General features: G+C 40.3%; 1 protein-coding gene across 1 annotated transcript in view; it reads right to left on the bottom strand.

Annotated features, from left to right (window-relative positions):
• Positions 1–23,281, bottom strand: part of ptpa (protein phosphatase 2 phosphatase activator) — a 31,573-nt gene continuing 8,292 nt past the window's right edge. Inside the window, exons 7-10 of the mRNA XM_038734383.1 lie at positions 21,455–21,579; positions 18,848–18,948; positions 8,452–8,559; positions 1–2,342 (exon numbers count right to left, since the gene is read on the bottom strand). Coding sequence (XP_038590311.1) covers positions 2,268–2,342; positions 8,452–8,559; positions 18,848–18,948; positions 21,455–21,579 — 409 coding nt within the window. The 3' untranslated portion in view covers positions 1–2,267. The remainder of the gene's footprint in view (positions 2,343–8,451; positions 8,560–18,847; positions 18,949–21,454; positions 21,580–23,281) is intronic.

Below are 23,281 nucleotides of genomic sequence, written 5' to 3'. Positions count from 1 at the left end.
TTTTGAGAAGAAAAGCTGCACAGCACAAACATCAGAATTTATTCAAGTATGGTTTGTCAATTTACAATTTTACCATAACTGAACTGATTAAAAAAATGGAATAAACTAAACAAGACTGGAGTAAGCTGGGACTACGATGAAGTCATGGGCGCTAACTATTGACAGTGACTGGTAAGGGCCAGATAGGTGAAGGAAAAATAAAACTACCAACAAAGATTTCATGCAAAGATTCCAATCTCATGAAATTCTGCTGTTGCTTCTGTCGTTTTTAGTGAGCTTGTCATTTGCCCCTTCTCAAACAACATAATTAGGCTACTGTAACAACTGCTGTAGGCGTTCCTTTAAACTACATTGAGTAACGTAGGTCCATTTTAGCTTGGGTAAATGTCTACGCCATTGTCTCATGAATTGATCTCACATTCCAAAACAAATCCAAAAGCAATTGTTTAATTATGTCATGGTTATGATAGTATTAATCTTGCAAAAATTATCTTAGCATTAGTAAATAAAACCATCAGGGGCTAAAACTGATTTGGCAGTTTGGCGAAAGGGCTCAACCTATGTTGTAATCACTAGCATGGTAACGTTAACGTTAATGGAGTAGTCCAGAACTCTAACGTCAGTCATGTTACACAAGTGGAATTTGGAGTAACAAGACTGCTAGCTAACGTTAATGTGGAGAGCGGTTTTCTCAGAGAAGGCCATCTTAAGTCTTATTCTTCTGCCAAGCACAGAAGGGGTGTGACTTTGTCCTGTGACTGTCTTCACAGACCAAGAGCCCCACCCCACTGTAAAAAAAAAAAAACTCATTGGATCTACAAAAATTACCTATTTTGGATTCAAAATGGCCATTTTTGCCAGAGGAATATTTTCTGACCCCGTTTGGATGAGCTTTTATGGAAGCTTTAAAAATATATTCTCTGAGCAAGACAGTGACATGTGAGGACATTTGGTTAAAGGAAAAAACACTGAAACCCAGTTATTTCTTAGCAAATTCTTAAAGTGATTTACATGTTGAATGTGAAATGGGCAATTAAAATATTGGTACATTTGCAAAAAAATTAAACATTTGGCCTTAAAAGCAAAACCAAAAAAACAACAACCTAAAATTGAAGAAGAAACTATGACAAAGTCTTATTTGCATCACCTCACTCTGAATAAGCCTACTGCTCATGAGGATCCGAACTATGAGGTAAATTCAAACATTAAATGGTAACTTAGGTATTTTTCAACTTGGACCCCATTTTCCCCACATTCTTGGGTCTATTTGTGCTAATTGGGACAACATATTTTGAAACTGGTCCAGTACTGAGCGAGCACGCTGCAGTCGGCAGCAGGGAGACAGGACTGCAACATAATCCTTTCAGGCAATAACAACCTGTGAAAGTACGTCCACTAAAGTGCTTGTTTTTGCCACTGACGGTCTCAGATTGTTATTACAAGTCTGACAACATTGTGGAAAGGATCCCTACAGAGATAGACTTTTTTTAAAGAGTAAGATCCTTTTTGTTTAACCAGAAACAGTCACTATTTCAATCTCGTCACAGCCACCAGAATCCAAAAAAAATAGTAATCCTTCTCTGGTCTACCACTGCCTTGATCGTTTAGTTTGTGTTATTGTGTGACTTTTAACTCTTTAAAACAAAGTCACATAATAACACAAACTAACCGACCGAGGCAGCGGTAGACCAGCAACTCCCATGTTCTGCGAGGTAAAATTACTGTTTTTATCAATGGAGTCTGGTGGCCTGATGAGAGCGATATAGCAACTGTTTCTGGTTAGACGGAGCTTGCAAGGATTACATTACAGCCCTGTCTCGCTGCTGCCGACTGCAGTGCACTTGCTTCATACTGGACCAGTTTCAAAATATGTTGTCCCAATTTCACACAGACACAAATACATGGGAAAATAAGGTCCAGGTTGAAAAATACTGAAGTTACCCTTTAAGCATCAATGAGCACACTTCTACAAGTAAATACCACCATCCCTCCAAAAAGGAGCCAGATTCAAACTCTAAGCATTTTATAAATAAAATGACAAAAATATAAAGATGCGCCAAAATCACAAAGGCCATCCTCAACATGCTCTGCATTAAGGTTATGGATGACAAACAAGCTTTCATGACCACATGTGTGCACATGTGGGGACGCATGTGTCAAACTACATGTGGTTCATTTTTGCCATCATTGTGTTTGCATGTGAGGATGCCAGAGGAAGGGAAAACTGTTGGGACTTTGGTCTTTCCATCGGGTGCGCGGCATGAGCGTCAAGGCTTCGTTGGCTGGATGGACAGCAGGCTACCAAATTTGAAGTGCTGAATCACAGGGAACTTCTCCAAGCACTGGAATTGGAGGAGAAAAAGAGAAAGGCAGTTTTTAACTAACATGAGAAAAAAACCAAACCAAAAGCTAGCAGTTAAGCAAAAGATAACTAACTTTAATAAAAATAACTCTGTCATATTTGCTTAAACTGTCACTATATCCTGACAGTGCATGAGACAGATAATCTGTCAACAAATCCGGTTCCTCTGGCTCCTCCTACTGCTCCCAATTCCATTTGCAAGAATCCAGAGTCAAAGCAACCAATCAGAGCCAGGAGCAGTCTGCGTTAGAGTTAGATGCCCACTGCTCCTTGTGCATGCTCTCCTTATTCAAGCTCAATATCTTCAGAAGTTTTGCAAACACGAAGTCTGAGAAATAACCAGCAGCAATGAAGGAACTGCCCGTCCCTCCTTTGAACAACAGCGTATAGTACAAAACATGTCTGAACACGCCCCGGCTCCACATGGAGCTTCGGGCTCTTTAGGTTTTATGCCATGGTGCACGTATTGACGGATGAGTGGCAAAGAGGCAGGATGACAAACAGAGGGGAATAACTTTTGAGAGTGGGGCAGTGGTGTACTAGCCTCTCATCTTGCTGTTAGAAGTTGTTGCACTCCCTGTGAAGCCTGTGCTGCACTGCCCTGGGCCGCAATGTGTTTGAGGGGCGTCTTTGAGAAGACGAGACAAAGCAAGAGGGACCAGGGTCTTGGCGATGCTCTTGCCACGAAGAGCAAGCCCTACAACAAGATGAGGTTTCGCAGGGCAACTGACTCCTTCTGCAGCATAACAACTTGTGGGGTTAGTAGGCGTGGCTTAGCAGAGTGAGACGCGCAACAGAGAGAGACACGGATGGTTTTGCATTAGCTTAACTTTCTGAAACTGAAAATCTGACAATAATAATAACTCTTTTTTTAGTCTTCATACAGCTACTTGAGTCACTCACTCTGTGTACAACTAAGTGCAAAAACACAAATGCATTTCAGAAATACTGTCCTAAACACTGTAAGTGTGCGCCGTCAGGACTCAAAGCATTTGTCACTACAAAAATGTGCACAAGACATAGAAATGTACACTCTTGTGAGAATAAATAAATTTACATTTACATATTTAGCTGACGCTTTTATCCAAAGCGACTTACAATTGCTATACATGTCAGAGGTCGCACGCCTCTGGAGCAACTAGGGGTTAAGTGTCTTGCTCAGGGACACAGTGGTGGATGTCTCACAGAAATACTACTAAAATTATGTACATCAATAGAATAATGCCCAACTATTTTATTTATTTAGTTAAATAGAGACAGAGCACATTGATGAACTTTTTTTTGTTGCAAGAATCATTCTATTGTTACAGTATTTTTTGCCACTTTGAACTGTTCATTATTATATGTTACCAGTGCATCCTCAAATATCCCATACATAAGTTGATATAATATTGTGTGATATTTTTATTGCGATTTTTTTAACCTAATTGTGGTGGGAGGAAGGCGAGATCAATTTCAAAGCAGTAACTCTTGGTTTCTACTTGATGCATTTTCAATTATTTCAGGATTCATTTCAGATGCATTGGTTACCTATAATCATTATGTATTAAGCTGACCAAATATAAATATCTTATCCTTCATCACTTAGGTTTGTCCCTGAAAATAAGGTGTAGAGGTTGTGGCAGCGTGTGGTTGACATGGACTTTCCGTTGTTTGGGGTTTATTGACAGGATATAATACACACTGAGTAAAGCCCAAATGCACACACTTAACCTTGACCTAAACTGTTGCTGTTCACTCTCCCCTCTGGCTTTTCACTATGAACGTGTTCAAAATGGCTGTGGACCAACCCAGAGGAGGCTCTTTGTGCGTACTGACATGGACCCAGTTTTGGGGAGCATGGGTGGGGGTTTCGGGTGTCTGCAGTGGGGGTTGGGAGTCTGTGCTGGGAACACACAGTGGAATTGAACTCGTGCTCTGTCTGTGCAGTGACACTATCAGTCATGATCATTATGATCATCTGGGTGGAAATAGGGTGGAATAACGTGCCTCTGAGAACTTTTGTCTAAACAGATAATCAATGAAAATTTGTAAAATCGTGTGCCTGTCAATTAAATCTATGTTAATAGAATAGCGTTATGGCAAAACCCATTGAGGACATGTCTCCTAACTTACTCCACATAGTCATTTGTCTATATCGTTATAATAGTTCCTTAGCACTTGTAGTCCATCAAGTCACACTTCACATACTGCTGACCCTGTTCTACAGAATACTGTAATGTTTAAAACATAAGTATGACGGATGGTACCAGCTCAACTCCTCGCATCTCTACTTGCCTTTTTTGGTTTTCCATCAAATCTGCTACCTGGTAGATTTTTTGGTATCACCTCCGTTGAGTTTCCAAGGCAGCTGAGGCGATGCTAAAAGGTGACGTGAAAACACTACAGACAACTGATCGGTCAGAGAAAATAGTCACTATTCACTATCATAATTGCGAGCACCAGACAAGGTGTCACGAACAAACCTGCCATTTTAAAGTAGTTTAGTCAGAGCTTGTGTGATAATAGGCCAACCAAGGCTTTTTTGGGGAAAAAAGTAAGCGTTTTTGAATGTGTTGCGTTCTTTCCAGACAGTCTGGATTTCATTAATTTCCTTTTAATATGTAAATTAATGTATTGAGAAAACAACTAGCTTGTTTTTTGGCAGCAATAAATCAGAGATGATGCTCACTGTGAAAAATTATTCATCTCAAGCAAATTCAAGTCTGTACAAGTTAACTTTCTTCAGTGCAGTGACATGCACTGAGCCCAATGGATGCCTGAAAAAACAACAGTCATACATAACTGGTAGTAAATTAACGCTAGTAGGGGCCTTTAAAATGTATAGGTGAGAGCTGAGTGGCCAATGTTTTATAGCATGGACAACACATGCTGTGTTAATCTGTGTAATCCATTCAAGTTAAGCTAACAGGCCAAGTCTTTTGTGTCATTTCACACATTCAGTTTATGTTCCAAATAAGCATCAAGGTCCCAAAATCGCCTTCTCACTTCAACAGAAAATGGTGAATTCTGGTCTTTCTAGGCCTTTTACAACTCTCTGCCTGAAACCCTGTGTGGGGCCAGGAAAAGGGAGAGAGGAATGCAAGTCTGCTGATGGTTGCTCCAGGCTTGGAGGAAGGTCGGGACAGAGGGAGGGGAGGATTTAATGAAGGGAGCAGCGGTGGGGGTAGGGGGGGGGGGGGACGCAGACAGCTTGGCCCCTCAGCTCTTTGGGAAGACTCACAGGCTGCTCTGGAAAACACAGGATGTGGGCATGCAGGCGGGGAGAACGGGCTTAGACATTCCCCCCGACCCCACCCCCATCCGCCCACACACACACACACACACACACACACACACACACACACATCCATTCTTTCCATTCCTCTCTTAACCCTTTCCTGCCTCTCTCCTCTACTACCCAAAGAACCAGTCTGTTAGGGCTTCTTGCTCAAAAGGAACCTGTTTTTTTATGCGCATTTTGAAGTACTGCATTACAAATTTTGATAGAAACGGCAACATTCAAAAAAAATCCTTAATTTCGCAATACTGTTTTTAAGCTAGCTTTAAGTGGTTTTTGCCTTTGTCAAAAAAGAGTTAATGCGTTAAATGGAAGATGGAAACACTTTTGCCGTAACTTGTAACTCACGTCTGATCTGTCGGCGTCTTGCCGGATATTCCCACAACTCGCAGAGACATGGCTGGTAGCAGCTTGTCCGCTTGAAACACATTCCTAAAGATCTCTCTCTAATTTTCTGAGATACATGGTCCTCAGGTCCATGCGACTGGTTTTGTTTCTGGTTTGGAACCCATACGGCGTCTTTATTACAGCCATGTGTGACGTCATCTGCTGACATAACTACGCTTGCCGTAGCCTGGTTTATTCGCTCCAAACCAGCTGATGGAAACGAGTCAATTTCGCATTCTTTTTAGCGAAATTTCAAAAGTCCGCTTAAAATTTGCTTGACAACTAGATGGAAACATGGCTACAGTTGACTTTCAGAAGTATTTGTATCTTACAAAATCAGGGTGAAGGATTACAAGAAATCCAGTTTACACAGCTATATTTTAGTTTCAAGCTTCTTGACCACGTATTAGCGAACGTACTAGTAGGGTTTTTATTTGAATCTGTACATTTCAAAGCCATCATAGGGAAAATGGCAGGACAAAAAATCATAGCACATGCCTCTATCGCCTGGGAACCAGACCAATCTGAGAGCTCATGTTTTATTTGCTCTGGCAGATGTGTCTGGTCCCCCTCCCGTTCAGACAGATTTCCAGCCGACCTGGATCCAGTCGGGCCAATCACAGGCGGCAGGTTAGATACAATGACAGACATAGGAGTACTGTGGAGGCATTTTTGTAAACAACCATGATGGCTGCGCTCCATTGACTCTAATGCAAAAAGAGTCATTTTCTAGCTTTTTTTGGCTGTATTTTTCTAAGATATGGTCAAATGTTGTTCCTGGGGCACTTGTAATACATTTACTCATTTAGCGGACGCTTTTATCCATAGCGACTTACAATTGCATGTCAGAGGTCACACGCTAACGCTAGCTAACTTTCTACGTAAAGACCTTACATAATGAACCGTTATGTTTTTTACCTTAAAATGAGACATTTATATCTACATAACCGCGGGCACCCCCTTCCATGGACGTCGCAGTATTTTGTCATCATGTTTCTATAATAGCCGACAACAGACAAACAGCGCTACAGAGTGTGTTTCGTCATTGTCATTACCTTCCTGAGACAAACCGCTGATGATTATTATTGGCAATAAAACGGTAACAACAGCATCGCTCAGATCAGCAGCTAAACTTCTATTGAATACTGCCCTGGTGGAAAACATGTATTTATTTTACTGCTAATAGTGTAACATAACATGACTGTGTGCATATTAAGTGACCAATAATAAATACTTTACAAATTTGTTTGTTTTTTTGGATATTGCTTCTCCACTGTGCACACAAATGTGTAATTTGTCCTTTCACATTAATTTGCCCATTAAAACGATGAACCGTTTTAACACAAGCTGAAATTATGGCTGTCAGTACTACTTTCTTTTTGTTGTATTTAAAAAAATTAAAAAAGACATTTTGGTAAGATTTGCAGATCATTATCTAATCAATTAAGCAAAGTGAGAGGAGCCTTGATCCTTACCTGACAATGCCTTTGTGATACATGAATGCCTTCATGTATTATGTGGTGTATAATGGACTGTGGTGCAGTGAGGTATATATTTTCCTGTTATCTGTCAGTGGTCATACTTGATGCACTAGATGTGATAGTTTTTGAGATGTTCTTTATTTACTTTGGTATGTTAGTCAAGAGGAGCCCACCCTCTGTGACACAGAAGTATGAGACATCATGTAGCACTTCATTTCTTGATGTGGCTGTTGTTTATTAATGAACAAATAACAAGAATATTCACAATAAGATATGGTTTTACTGAATAATCAAGTAAATATAATTTCTTAATATATCTATCTAAAGAAGCCTGATTTCTTGACTGGCAGCTCTCTGCTATCTCAAAGACGACATCTTTTGTCCTGTCTCAGGCACTGTAGCTATACTACTGGCTTGGATTGGGGAGGGGAGGTGCAATTCGTAATCTTCACCACTAGATGTCACTAAGACTTACACACTGAACCTTTAAATATGATATAATATTCATATTAAGACAGTATAATAGGGTTGGGGTTTTGGACTTATTTACGCACTTTAAAAAGATTTATTAAAAGTTTTTTATTTGCAGTCTTATGTGTTGATATTTATATCATAATAGGCTGTATTATAACTTATTAAGAGAAAACCGGTAGTTCTATGTAAAATCAGACATTGAGCACCACCATATAGCCAAAATGGTATGATCCCTCGTTTCATAACGTCTCTGCGAAGATTTGACTCAGAGATTGTCAGTTGAATCAGGCACTGCAGCTGCCTTTATAGAGTATGTACTGTTGCATGCAGTATGCATACAACTGGGAATGCATAATCTGCAGTCAGGAAAGATAGGAGTGGATGGTACAAATACATTCCATTAAATTAATATGATCAGATTATATTCATCAGACTGATAAATTACTGAAGAGAGAATGAAGCAGTACCTCGGCCTTGTACATTTTGATCAGGCCCTGGTTGACTTTGGACCAGGAAGGAACAGCGCTGATGTTCCACAGCTGGTTGGAGTGTTCAGCAAACGGACCTGTCTTCATCTACAGAAGAGAGAAAGAGTGACAAAGATGAAGTGAGAAAGTACAGGATTTGAGCTTAATGAGGACAACTCTAACCAGTACTGGATTTGACACTATGTTGAATATGTTGGAGGATGACATATAAGCACGCACAATGTATGTTTGTGTGCAGGCTTAAGTCAGAAAATGATGCTTAATAACTAACTATCTATGGTTAATTTATTTATTAATTTAGTATAGAAATCATACTGGCTCAAAATTGGTTTTAGAAAGTTTATTCAGTGATGAAGCCTTGGTCAGTTTGGAATCCATTGTCACTTGATTCAGATTCCATTGATGACCTATTTTCATGGCAGAAAAGCCATATTTTGGCAAATGTTTTGAGTTTTTGGAACACAGCAAGATCATTCATGGACGGTGGAGAAGTACACTGAAAATGGGTCACCAGTGGAATCTGTAAATAACAGAATTCAAGCTGACTGAAGCTGTTATTTTCAATAAACAAACATTACAAATTTTTCATATCTCATCTTTGAAGTTGGATTTCTATAAAAATATTTATAATTTTTTAAAAAGGCACTACTGGTGAGAAATGCAGTATGGTTTATAGTGAAGACAGTGTTCCGTTAATATGTCCTGTACAGAAACAGATCCTTCTGTCCATAAAGGAAGAACTTGAGCAAATAGCAGACAGGAATCCAAAGAGAACTGCTGTTTGATTTATCCCACAGACCAGAGTAAGACTTGACAATTTTAAAATTATGTGCAAATGATTAACGGACAACGTTAGCAACTGGTTAGCGTTAGCCGCCGACCTTGTTGTTGACTGTGTTTTCACCCAACAAACAGATTCCTGGGCTGAGGGGCTCCAGCACATAAAACTTTATTGTTGTTTTGTATCCTTACGTGGAGATTATGTTGGAGTCTGTTGTGCTGTGAACCGGTTATTTTGTGGTGTTAGTGGACTGCATTACGTTAGCTGCGATGTAGTTGCTGTAGTCAGAGAGAGGCTCAAGAGTGCGCACAAGGCAACACCCTGACCCGGTGCCTTCACATTAATAGCAGAATAGTGGCTGTTCCAAGCAACAGAGAAAACAGGCTTATGGTTCATTTCTAAGTGAGGCTACAGCCCATTGACAAAAAAAAGTGATTTATTAATAAGTAATTTAATTGAAAAACTACATATAGCCCCTTTGAGTCAGTCAGAAAATTCCAACGATTCTCTCCATTTACTGAAATACACATCTGCTTTAATGCAGTAGATGCATACAGATTTTTAGAATTAAATTTTCTTCTGTGGTCCTCGTCATTGAATGCTGGAGCAAGCAACGCTGGAGAACTAGTAAGAGACAGACTTTTACATCTTTTAAGTATCCAACCGATGAAATCCCACCCCCTCCCTTCAAAGCCACTTCCCAAAAACACATGTTCAGGGGCAGTGAGCGCACAGGCACACAGGTAGGCAGGTATTCAGCGCTGTGCTGACGACAGTCCTCCGACAGCCACAGATCCCAGATGTTGTTTTCATTTTTGTGTTCGATTTATTGATTGAGAATTTCAACATATAGGGAAGAGCGGGGTGAGTTGAGCCAGTTTTTACTTGAGGTGTCTTTAAAGTGAGGACATGACAGAAATGTCTCCAGCTAAAATATGTATCTATATTTTAAGATGTGGTGCATCCCTGGGAATAATCAATTTGGATCTCAAATTAACTGTTTTCAAAATATGGCTTTCCGAACAAAAGTGGACTCTTGGCTCAACTTGCCCCATATGAGGGTTAAGTTTAGCCACATGGGTGTCGGGGATATCAATGTCATTTCATCGTGCAAACTCAAATGCCAGGTCCCAACATTTAATTGCACTTAGATAATGAATACATTGCAGATGTCTTCTAGTTGTTTCATATCAATGTATCGCTTTAAAGTCATCCTGTTGATCTTCATGCCCTGTGCCACCTAACGTATGGACTTCTCATTTTGTACCCTGTCTGTCTTCCATTTATAGCATGAGTTTATTATTTTGATCGTGGTTATATATTTTAGTAGCACCGCAATCCAGAAACTTAGATAATTCAGTTTGTTTGAGGAGAGAAAATGCCTCCAAATAACCGCTAATGTTGCTCTGTGTCTGCTGGATGTCTAGATATAACAGAGTTGGGTATCCTTTAAAATTTTACGATACCAGTACCAAAACCAGTACCTTTAAACTGATACCAACAGAGTTGTTCATTCGATACCTTACGTAAAATGCCACCTGCTGAAGCCATAGTAGTTGATTGGTTTTATTATTTTTTATTGTTGTTACATACAAACAAGGTGATCCATTTTTAATAAATAAAATATTGGGAAATTGTATCAGATCGCACCTCATGCCAATGAGGTCATCTTCACGGGTAGTATTGTGTGTCGTCTGTCTCCCTGTCCTCCTCCTCCAGTCTCCCCTGCCTCCCCGTCCTCCCCGTCCTCCTCCTCCTGCCTCCCCTGTCTCCCCTGCCTCCCCGTCCTCCTGTCTCCCCTGCCTCCCCGTCCTCCTCCTCCAGTCTCCCCTGCCTCCCCGTCCTCCTCCTCCTGTCTCCCCTGTCTCCCCTGCCTCCCCGTCCTCCTGTCTCCCCTGCCTCCCCGTCCTCCTCCTCCTGTGTCGCCCGTCTCCCCGTCCTCCTCCTCCTCCTGTGTCGCCCGTCTCCCCGTCCTCCTCCTCCTCCTGTGTCGCCCGTCTCCCCGTCCTCCTCCTGTGTCGCCTGTCTCCCCGTCCTCCTCCTCCTCCTGTGTCGCCTGTCTCCCCGTCCTCCTCCTTCTCCTGTGTCGCCTGTCTCCCTTGTCTCCCCGTCCTTCTCCTCCTCCTGTGTCGCCTGCCTCCCCGTCCTCCTCCTCCTGTGTTTTCTGTCTATATCAACCAATATATCTCACTTTCCCCCGATGGTCTGAATAACTCTTTAGATTTGTTGCTAATTGATTAGTTTTTTTGAAATAAAGTCAACAAGAGTCTGAAAAGTCATGCTGTGTGTTTGGGTTTGGACGTCACCAGGGTTTGAATCTGTTTGAATCTGTCTGAATGAGAGCGGGAGGAGAGGCAGAGATGGAAGGGGGACTGGGAGCTTGAGTGGGCACCGTTTCCGTGTGGTCCTAATGCATACAGTTTTGTCCTGTCTTTTTTAACATAATGTTAGTTTTGGACAGTAAAAAATGGCGGGGTCCAAAACTGCCTTCTTAAAAAGTGCAGTGGACATGCTGAAACTTAAAGCTGCACCCATCAGCACCAAATAGTGGAAATAAACTATGAAAATTATCTCATAAGCATTCTGGACCTGGTTATGTAGTCTCTAATGCTGTGATTATACGGTTGTTTCTGATTGTTCAATTTTTCTTGGCTTCTTTATAAATTTTCAGTTTCCTCTCCTGAAAATGAAGCTGAAAATACAGAGCAAGAAGACTGAGTGTGACTCAATCACCCTTAAAATTAAAACACAAACAAAAAAAGCTAGTGATTATACTGCTCTCTTATTACACTGATTCCTCTGCTTTCAGCAATATAATCAATGTAGTAAAAAGGCAAAATTGAATCAATGAATGTGATAGATTTCAGACAGACAAATAGTAAGAATATACAAAGAAGCGATAGGTAGACGGTCACGGTCACAAGTAAGACTGGTAAAAAACAAATTAATTCATAAATGTATGAATGAAGTGAGGACTATAGACTGTTTTCCCACCATTTTGTCCCAAGAGGCAGAGGAACCCAAACCCAGACCCTGGGGCATCAATCTAACCCCCTCCTTTTTCCATCCCCCCATCGACCCCCTCTCACACTGCTCTAGACACTTTCCAGGGCCTCGCATGAGAACACATGGGGGAAGGGCATGGTAGAGGGAGGAAAGGGGGGTGGAGACAGCCCGTATTCCCTGGAGGAAGGAGTGATTCACAGCAGTATGTGGGGAAGGAAGTGACTCATGTTTAGGACGACTCACGCACACACACAAGCCTGGTGTGTGAATTTAAAAAAAGAACAAGTTTGAAGAATCCACATGTGTGAATAGGAGGAAACTACTTGGGTGTACATATGGAGTGTTACATGCATACAGGCCTGTCTGAGCAGCAGTAAACAAAAGAGGAACAACAAGTCTGCAGTCAAGACTGAATTAGGCGGGTCATAGAGCCAAGAAAGGAAAGAGTGCGTTTAATTTGTAGCACTTACCAAAGAAAAATATAGTTACCATGTTTCTGTAATCGTCACCATTTCACCAGTGAGAGTTAACTGGTGAAATACTGTTGCTTTGGTTACATAAACTTTGCACTTTGACTTAGAATGGAACCTCGTTTAATGTGCCAGCTATATTCACTGCATCACTAAGCTTCCAGAACTAGAAATTTCGCGAAGAAGTACACATAAGTTTCACAACTTTCTGGTGTGACCAGGCCTCAACTCTTCTCTATATAACTAAATGAGCCATTTGGCTGTGGTGACCAAAGCATACGAGGTGACCAGGGGCGGACTGGAATGATAATTCATGACGGGAATCTAACATCAGTCCAGGCTCCACATTCACTCCAACAGACCATGTGTACTGTGAGCATTTTGGTGAAATCTTTGCCATTTAGTAATATATTTGACTTTTGGTTAAAAAACATCCATAACAGTTAAAAATAGTCAATAGCACTTCCATAATTAGGAATAAATTTTCATAGATATAATTTTTGTGCCTTTTGGTGTTATTTTGTTTGTTTTTCACCTGGCATTTCCTCAGAGCTCTGAATGGACTTCTGTTTATCATCTAAGCAACTGGAGATACACCCACCTGACAGAAAAGAGTATACAGGGCTTTATTTCCAGCTTATTTCCATGCTTACGCATCTCCTGCCTCCATATAACTTGATTACGTTTTTTAAACACACAGAATCAACTTAGGGAAGATAGCGGTAATATGGCGTGCTGTAGCCGGCCGCACTAGTGTGTTTTGTCTTTTTTTAAAAGACGCCAACCACGTCCATTGCTCACAAATATCTCTGCTATATCTGCTGTAATTTTACAGCATTTACAGGCACTTTCCATCTGTGCTGGTCTCCTTTCAGTGCGCTCCCTCTCGGTTCTACCTTTTCCCTTTCTCCTGCGCTGTCCATTTCTTCTCCACACTGCTCAGACACGAGCTCCGTGCACTGACTGCATGTTGTGTATGTGCATGTGTGATGACAGAGGGAGACCACAGCATCGGCTTAAAAGCAGACGGGGGGGCTGTCAGTCTACACTCCTGAGGAACTATAGCTGTCTGGTGTTGTCTCTTTGATTTACACATATGATTTAGTATTTTTAACACTCCGGGCCAAATCAGCTTGTCTGGTCACTGGGAATTTTCCCAGTGCCCCACACTAAAGTGTTTTTGTTTTAAAACGGAGACCTTTTGCTATGTTTGCAGCAAAACAGAGAAGTCTGAAAAAACTGCTGACCCTGTTTTTTGTTTTAAAACTCCGGAGAGCGTTTTACTGCGGACGGGCAAAAACGGAGGACTTTAAAAATGATGATGCAGCCGCTCACGCTCGGTTCTCTGATTGGGTCTTATAAGTCAGCTTTTAACTCCCGTGTTACATTCAGTAACAGTCCCAGCTCGTTATTGGTCCATTCAAAATAAATTCTGGTGTGGTTCTTCGTCTGCATTATGTTATTCTTTCACCAAATCTTCTGTAACTACAGAATACACCATGTGCTTCATGCTTACACCGGCACGCACATGCCCAGTGTACGTGAACAGGCACTAGATGTGTGTTTTTGAAATGAACAAAAGTTTCACACAGCAATACACCATGCCCTTTTATTGGTCAACAGTGTTTCCACCTGGGCTCTATTCTTTGAACAAGGATTAGCTTGATTTGATTCTTTCATGATCTGACACAACTTTTCCAGTTCTCCTTTCCTTAGATGAAAATGTTTTTCTTCTTATTTATATATTTATTTTTACATTATTTAGGTTACTGAGCAATAATTTCAACCTGTTGGTTTAGTATCAAAATATGTCATTTTCACAATAAATAGTTGAATATACTAAATAAATATACTTAAACAAAATGATATGCAAGCCCGTGACCAGTGGAACCAGAAAATTTGTCATTTTAACACAGACTACTAACCTCAACTTACCAAATGCTCACGCAACTCACAGTCTAAAAAAGGTCTTAATTTACTGCTGCATGGACGTGTCCGCGACGCACAGATATGAATGTGTCTTGGTAGAGCTCAAGCACTTAAATTATAATAATTACAGCTGGATTGTTCAGATTTGGACTGTGAGAGAGTTCTACCCTGTTAGGGACATATACATAGGTATGTGAGGTATGTAAGTGTTAATAATGTAAATATTCAACAATACTTAGCATTATGTGTCCTTATGTGTCCCTTATTCCATCACGTATGTCCCATTTCTTTGAATATTAATAAAACAAGACTTTCTAACAGGGTGGAATGACTAACAATTTCTGAGTTAGTTTTAACAGTTGTCATTAACTCACGCAACATTTTAAATTAACAGAAAATACATTAAACAAATTATACAAATTAACCATTAAACACATAAAAAAATATAAGTGACTGCCTATCTATATACACAAGAGGGTGTGATCAGTTGATACTTGATGACTGTGATGCTGCAGGACAGAATTAAAGCCAACTAAATGGAGATTTTATATCTCCATATATATCCATCTATCTATCCATCTATCTATCTATCTAGATAGATATCTATATATCTATCTATCTCAAAAATGTTAACTTTTTTTATATTGGTAAATTAAATGAACACTTCAAATGACAATTTGATTATTAGCATTTATATGCATTTCCAGACATTTTCTTAGGGATCTTTTTAAAATGTCCACCCTGTTAGGTTTACATACCTAACAGGGTGGACATTTTAAAACCAAATAAGCCATTGCTCTGTCTTAGCTCTCAACAAATACATAGTACTTTAGTGTAGATATCAAGCATCGTTGTAATTTTTGAAAAATGTGGTTTACTTTCTTCATAATTTAGCCTAACAGGGTGGAAGTCAAGAGTAGGACATCCTTAACTTGGATGTCCTACTCTTGACTTCCACCCTGTCATAAAACTTGCAAAAAAAGCAGACAGAAAGTTGGAGTCCAACTCAATTTTCTCCTTTGAATTCCACCTAATAGGGTGATGTACTTCCTGAATGTGGATTTATGGGAATTGAAGTTTTGTTCAGAAGGCAATTTCGGGGACACAGTAAATTAGAAAAAAAATAAATAATAATGTGTTTTTCATTGATATACATTTGTAATTTAAGAATAATAAAGTTATATTTCTATTTATTTAGAATTTCTTTGCAAATGTGTCTCATTGAAACTGAAAATTTGCTGTGGGGACATTGTAAAAAGGAGTGTATGTTCCCTCAAAAAGGTTATTAAAATTAAAACATATGTTTTTACATGAAATATTTGGTGTTGATATTATAAAGAAGACCTCAGTGTATAATAATAGCATTTTGTAATGGCCATTTCATTTATTTTAAGAGTCACTTCCTGAGGACTTAAAAGTCACCAATAGCCAGGAATGATGTGGACAATTTAGAAGACAGTAACAGTAGTTATAAAAACTTTACATATACAGCGCCTTTCTGGTCTTCTGACCATTCAGAGCACTTTCTACAACATGTCACATTCACGCACACACTGATGGCAGAGCCTGCCATGCAAGGTGCCAACTGCTCATCAGAATGGAACACACACACACACACACACACACACACACGAATTTGGGGTTCAGTATCTTACCCAAGGACACATGCAGACTGGGGGAGCTGGGGATCGAACCTTCGACCTTCTGATAAGCGGGCAACCCGCTCAACCAATGAAATGAACGCTGATCGTGGTTTCAACTCTACTACTGCTAGCTTTGGTTGAGCTCTAACCTCTACTTTTCTTAGTCTGAAGCCTTTTAGCCAAAGGTAAATTGTGAATATAAGTAATAATAAATAAACTGACTGTGTGCATTACACACTTACAGAACTCTAGCACGGCGCCTCTTGACATTGGCCAGCCTGTTTGTTCTGCTGCTATCAAAGACAAAGGTAGCGCTTCTTCGGGGCTGAAAGCCCGCCATATTTTGTATACTCACTTAAATTTCTATTCTAGTTTGCAAAAACAAGAGGAGCCAGACAGAAAACATAGCAGGGGTGCAACTAACTATTATCTTTATTATTTCTACACTTTTATTCAATAGTTTTTTTGATAAATGTTTAGTTATATAGATCAGGGTTTACAGTATGTTCCTTTTTGCTGGTATCACATGTAGTTGTCCAGCAGATGAAGATGCTAACTGCCAAAATGACAGGTGGAAATATGGCAAATAAATAAATAAATTTTTTAGAGCTGGCTTAGAATGCTAAGAGACATTTAATGTAAGCTAATGTCTTTATCGTAAAACTTCATTTAAGAGCTCAGGTTTGGGGCTACTTCTGTGCTCATGGTTTCCATAAAACTAACTGAACAACTGAATTGTGGAGAATCTAACTGATCTAACAATCTGTCCATACTACCAACAAAAAGTTATTTTTGTAATGCGCGATTTAAGCAGCTTAGAACAAGCTCAAGCAGGCAACCAGAGGGCTTCAAGAGGTCTTAAAACATATTTCCGGTAGTTGAAAAAAAAAAAGTCTTGCATAAATAGCTGCCAATTAATTTTCTGTTGACTGACTAACTGTTTACCCGACGTACGTGTTTCAACTCTAAAACTAAGTCACACCAAAAATACCAAATTCAAATCAAAAAACTGCAAATGAAAAAGACAAAAGGACAGAGCAAAGTCACAAAAAAAAATACAAACTGAGTAATGGGTGAGGAGAACCACCAACAGCAGCGTCCTTTCATGACCGTGAGGAGGAGGGAGAGGTCAAGCAGCAGGAGGAGGAGAAAAGAGGGAAGGAGGTGGTGCATTTGAGTGGGAAGGAGGAAAAGGATGTAGCGGCTCCACCAACGCCCTCCTCTACTTCCCTCCCCTCCTTTTCCTCTAAAACCAAAACAATGCACACGGTTCCTGCCCTGGCACTCTACCAACAGAATCCATCTGCCTTACCCCCGTCTTCCTTTTCCTGGACAAAACCACCTTCCGCTCTGGTCCACCCATTTAATCCCAACAACCCAACCAGTACAAAGTAGACCCAGCTAGAACAGAGTGGAAATGTTAAATGCGTTTAAAGAAATTGGAGACCTTCAACCACACAATGAGGGTAATGTCCATTAGGGGGCAGAACTCCATATCTGGATACCTCCCCATGTTGTAAAGCAAAATTGACAGATATGAACTTGGAATCCAATAGACGCAAATTAAGTATTTCAGTTTTACTACCTTTGTATGACTTTTAAGAAAAAGATTTTCACTTGAAATTTTGAGACGCTGTGAGTTTGAAAGGACTGCTTCACCCAAAATATAAACAAAACACTGTCTCATCCTCAGAGCTCACTGTCAACAGTTTTCATTGGAAATAATTCCTACTGAAGGAACAGCCACTAAGAAAATGTGCGAGTGTCTTCTATGGATTCTCTGCAGTATCAGGGACACTGTTTCTGGAAAAAGAATGTATCTGAATGTATATATCCACAGCTGTGAGCAGCACAAACTAAATTCCATTCAACACATTGATGAATAAGGTGAATATAGTTTCATTTATTGAATGGAAGTCTAATATTCACTCTCCTCGGTTTTGGTCTCCACCAACTCCTGAGACAAAGATCTGGCTGCTAAATGTGTTCACCAGCTAGTTGTTAACTGTGGCTCTCTGCTGTTTGCTGCTGGGCAGGTCGCGCACAGTCGGTTCATCAGGACTTTTTTCTAAACAGAACTGCCTGTTGCTGCTGGAAGCGAGGCTGATGAGAGCCAAAACAGTAAAGTTGTAGGGTGTAAAGCCAAAAAAATGAACTGAAAGATGCTAAAAACTGCAGAGTTTGGGGCTACTTTTCACATTACACATGGTCTGACCCACAGTAAACACAAACATATTGAGAGAGCAGCTTTTAATTAATCTATTGGAAGGTGTTTGCTATCTAATGCAATAGAGTAGAATTCATTTCCATGAAGTTGAGTTAAAACCCATTTGACACGGTTCAAAAACATCAGAATGTAACAAGGGAGTATATGTTGTTATTTTGACCACCCCTGTATCTTCACTTAGTATACTGTGGGAATTATCATTATGTAAGGTGAATATGCAGTGTGTCAATCTATGAGTATATTCAGAGTACAAATAGCACTTCAAGCAGATTAAAAAAAAAGAGGCCAAACGTGAGGATTGCGTACGTCAGTCTCCCACCTCATTTATGAACTTGATGCAGTCCAGAAACATGTAGTCCTGGTGATGCTCGTTTACCACCCTCTCATCGATAAAGTGCCGAGGCTCCAGTGTCGGGTGATCTGATGGGAGAGTGAGCTGTAAGTGCACATGTTCACCACCAGGTGTCAGCATTCACCTAGCTACTGACTGAGATCAACCTCACCTCTCAGCACTGCAGAGATCAAGGGATGTGTACATTTACAAAACCATGTGGACTCTGACCCAAATCTGACCTTCTACCACTGCACAGGGTGAACAGCACTACAGCCATGACTTTTATTCAGCATAGTAGATTTGTCTTTTAGTTTGAATTTGGTTGTCCTTCTGACATGTGCTTCAGTTTCAGGGTCTGGGTGTTCATGCTGGCTCAAAGTAGCACCGGCATGGCTTACAGGGAGACTTGAATACAACAGAGCTGATGTTAACAGCTGGGTAACTCCTGTACCTTTCCTTCGACAACAAGTCAAAATGACTGCTGTGAAAAAGTCATATTGGTTGAAATTGTAAAGATCGCATAAGCCCCTTTTTATATTTGCTGTTAAATCTTAATGTTAAGCATTATTGTTTTAAAACATTTCATGGCCTAATTCCTACCTACACCATACTTTAGAGCGGGCTGTTATGAAAGCTGTTAATCAAACCTTGGTGCAGACCACTCAACCAGACTCTGGTGCGTTTCTTTGTTTTGGTGTTAAATCCAAGCCGAGCAACCGCAGGGCTTTATGAGTAGAACACGTCATTTTAGCATCAAGTCAAAAGCTATCTATCTGCTGATGGTGAAGGCAATCTCCACATCTGCAAGCTGAAAGTAATGTACAGCCCATATTAATGCACGATCATTCGGTAACCATGGTAACACATGTGCGTCACCACAAGAGTGCAGTGATTTTGCCTGATCAATCAGGTCAAACCAGAGGTGCAATGAGCTTGGGTCCTACTCTGTCTCTGTTAGCAGTTTCCCAATAAGAAGTGAGTGAGTGAGAATAAGTCTATCGCTGCATCATTATGGTACAAAATCTGATAACTAATTCTCATAAATCAGTCAGGGGGTTGGGTTTTGTGTTGGAGGAGACACATTGAGCAGGGGGTTCTGGGAGCCCACACCCATAACATTTGGAGCATTAAACACTTTATTTCCTGCATACATTTTTCTGTACCATTTTCTACATCAATTTATGGTTGAAATCTTTCTATGTAAAGGGAAACACAAAACAAAAACAGGTGGCAAGGGACAGTTCAAAACACAAAAATAAAGAGAATATATTGCTGTGTGGCTCTCAACCGGTCTATATTGCTTTCACATGCATTTCTCCTGTAGATCCACTTTGTAGGCATTTTGAGTCTGTGTTTGGGGAAGTAATCTTTAAATGTGCATGTGGCACCTTTTCACATCAACAGCTCCTCTGTTTCAGTTTTCTGCTCATGTTCAAAACGTACATACCTGTGTTCTCTGACATTTCCAGAATAAAGTTATTATATTACAAGAATGAGAATGAAGTGATGAGAATGAAGTGAGACGATTTAAAAATAATAAATCTGCCCTGTACGCTCCAGTGCATCGTAGTTTCCACTTCAGACCTGTACTGTCTCTGAGCGAGGGGGACAAAGACAGCAGCCACACAGAGCTACCGGACAGAGGAGAGAGTTTGATTGGACTGGCGACTCTATCTGTCTGAAACAAACATGAGTAGGACTGTCCCTTTTAATGCGACATTAAAACTTTCATTCAAACATGGGAAAGCATTAAAATATTTGAACTAAATGACCTGATCATGCGCAACAGACTGTTTGAAGTAGTTTGCCTTGTGGTACAATCAGCTCCACTTACTGCAGCCCTACTGACCTATCAGTAAACTAAGCTTATCATTAAAAATGGAGGACGCTGCCTAACCTGTGTAGCATCACATTACATGGGTTGTGTTCAAATTAATTTGAACACATTACATGTTGGTTGTTACAGCTCAACCAATATGGGATTTTAAAAACCGATTATAAAGGAAAAAAAATCTCTAATTACCAAAATGGCAGCCGAATATTTGAGTTGGAATGAAAAAGATTCTATGTGGATTGTGCGCCAATATGACTGCAGAGGTACTCAGAAGGCTTTCTTTCTTTTAATTAAAAAAAGCCCACAATATTTCTTTCTTGTTTCTCTAACAGATTTAACATTTAATGACAGCTGAGTAAATTTGCTGGTGACAGTTGTCAATATAGATGAACGCTCCAGATTAAACTGTTAATTATGTAAGTTTTAATTAAAATTGTGACTCAAAAAAACAACTAATCGATATCAAAACACTGAAAAATGAAATTCAGTCCAAGTTCCTTCTGTTTGGTAAAAGTTCCAACTTCATATGAGCATAAAGTGGGCATTACTAAATACAGGCTGTTTCCACCAAAATATCGTATGAATTGCACACAACCACACGTTCCTCATTCTGTGAACGGTGTAACATCATTATATCACTACATGTCCTAACCTCAATTAGGACACTTTGGTGGTGAACATCCTCCTCTGATAGAGTCAGTCCTGTCATGCTTGTTTTCTATAGTTTTTAGTTTTAACTGCTGCAGTGAGGCTTTTACCTAGAAACTGGGAGCTTCCCCAGATGAAGGGCAGAAACTGGAAGTCATCCAGACCCCACACACCCTGGCTCCCAGCTGGCTCCATTCTATAGGTCCTCTGCAGCTTCCGCATCACTGACAGATACCTGGAAAAACACATAACAAGAGCACACACACACACACACAGTTGTAGGAGAGTTGGGGGGGGGTTAAAGCACTTTGAGTGGTTGCACAGACTAGAATATACATATACAGAGAATTTACATAAAATAACCATTATAGAATGTCCCCCTGAAGTCATATAAGGAACGTCATACTATGGCCAACTTAGACCCATATGAGAACGTTATCATTATGTCCTCTTTGTAACGTTGCTATGTGACCATAAAACAGCAATGTTCTGTAAAGGTTTGAAGTGTTTGACCTTTAGAGAACTTTTAAGGAACGTTACGCATGGTCGCTGGAACGCCACCTTCTACCTGGGAACACGTTGTGGTAGTAATATCACGACCCACTAACTAGCTTGCACACAACGTAATGAGCACGTTGTGGTCCTCTCACCCGAAGTTCCGCTATGACGTCACCGATTTACCCGACCTTATCGCTCTCTCACTGTCTCAACTGAAGAACACAGAATGGATATTAAACAAAGTAAGAGAAGGTTTGTACGCTCTCTCTCTGTGCAAATCAAAAATCAGCTGGCAGCTGCTGAGTGAAAGCCAATATTAGTTTCACCTGCAACATTCTGTTTAATGGACTCAGTAATCGCTATAAAACAAATAGCAACCATGTGAATTAGAAAAAAGAAACAGGCTAATTTCCATCAAAAGAAAGTGATGCTCTGCTCAACAACAGGATTCTGTTAATATATCAGAATCAATCCAGTGATCATCTAAGTGGCCGGCTTGTGAAAGACTGAAAGAGCTGCTTTCCAACAGGGCCACCAGTGGCATGGTGTGCGTTCCCTGTTGTATTAGTAGAACAATAAAGCCTTAAACTGAGAAGGTATTTCCCAGATTTTCATAAATCTGTCCAGCTCATTCATATCTGTGACTAGAGCCCCAGATAAAAGCTCTTCTGTGTAACTGTGCACAGTTACACCTGTTTAGCCACATGTTAGAACTGTGCACAGTTACACCTGTTTAGCCACATGTTAGAACTGTGCACAGTTACACATGTTTAGCCACATGTTAGAACTGTGCACAGTTACACATGTTTAGCCACATGTTAGAACTGTGCACAGTTACACATGTTTAGCCACATGTTAGAACTGTGCACAGTTACACATGTTTAGCCACATGTTAGAACTGTGCACAGTTACACATGTTTAGCCACATGTTAGAACTGTGCACAGTTACAACATGTTTAGCCACATGTTATAACTGTGCACAGTTACACATGTTTAGCCACATGTTAGAACTGTGCACAGTTACACATGTTTAGCCACATGTTATAACTGTGCACAGTTACACATGTTTAGCCACATGTTAGAACTGTGCACAGTTACACATGTTTAGCCACATGTTAGAACTGTGCACAGTTACACATGTTTAGCCACATGTTAGAACTGTGCACAGTTACACATGTTTAGCCACATGTTAGAACTGTGCACAGTTACACATGTTTAGCCACATGTTAGAACTGTGCACAGTTACACATGTTTAGCCACATGTTAGAACTGTGCACAGTTACACATGTTTAGCCACATGTTAGAACTGTGCACAGTTACACATGTTTAGCCACATGTTATAACTGTGCACAGTTACACATGTTTAGCCACATGTTATAACTGTGCACAGTTACACATGTTTAGCCACATGTTATAACTGTGCACAGTTACACATGTTT

The sequence above is a fragment of the Micropterus salmoides genome, unplaced genomic scaffold (genome assembly GCF_014851395.1).
Source record: "Micropterus salmoides isolate LMB-PRFRI ecotype aquatic unplaced genomic scaffold, ASM1485139v1 Ms_hic_scaffold_20, whole genome shotgun sequence".
Classification (NCBI taxonomy): Eukaryota; Metazoa; Chordata; class Actinopteri; order Centrarchiformes; family Centrarchidae; genus Micropterus; species Micropterus salmoides.
The sequence above is the reverse complement of the archived record's forward strand: the minus strand, read 5'-3'. Positions and strand labels throughout refer to the sequence as shown.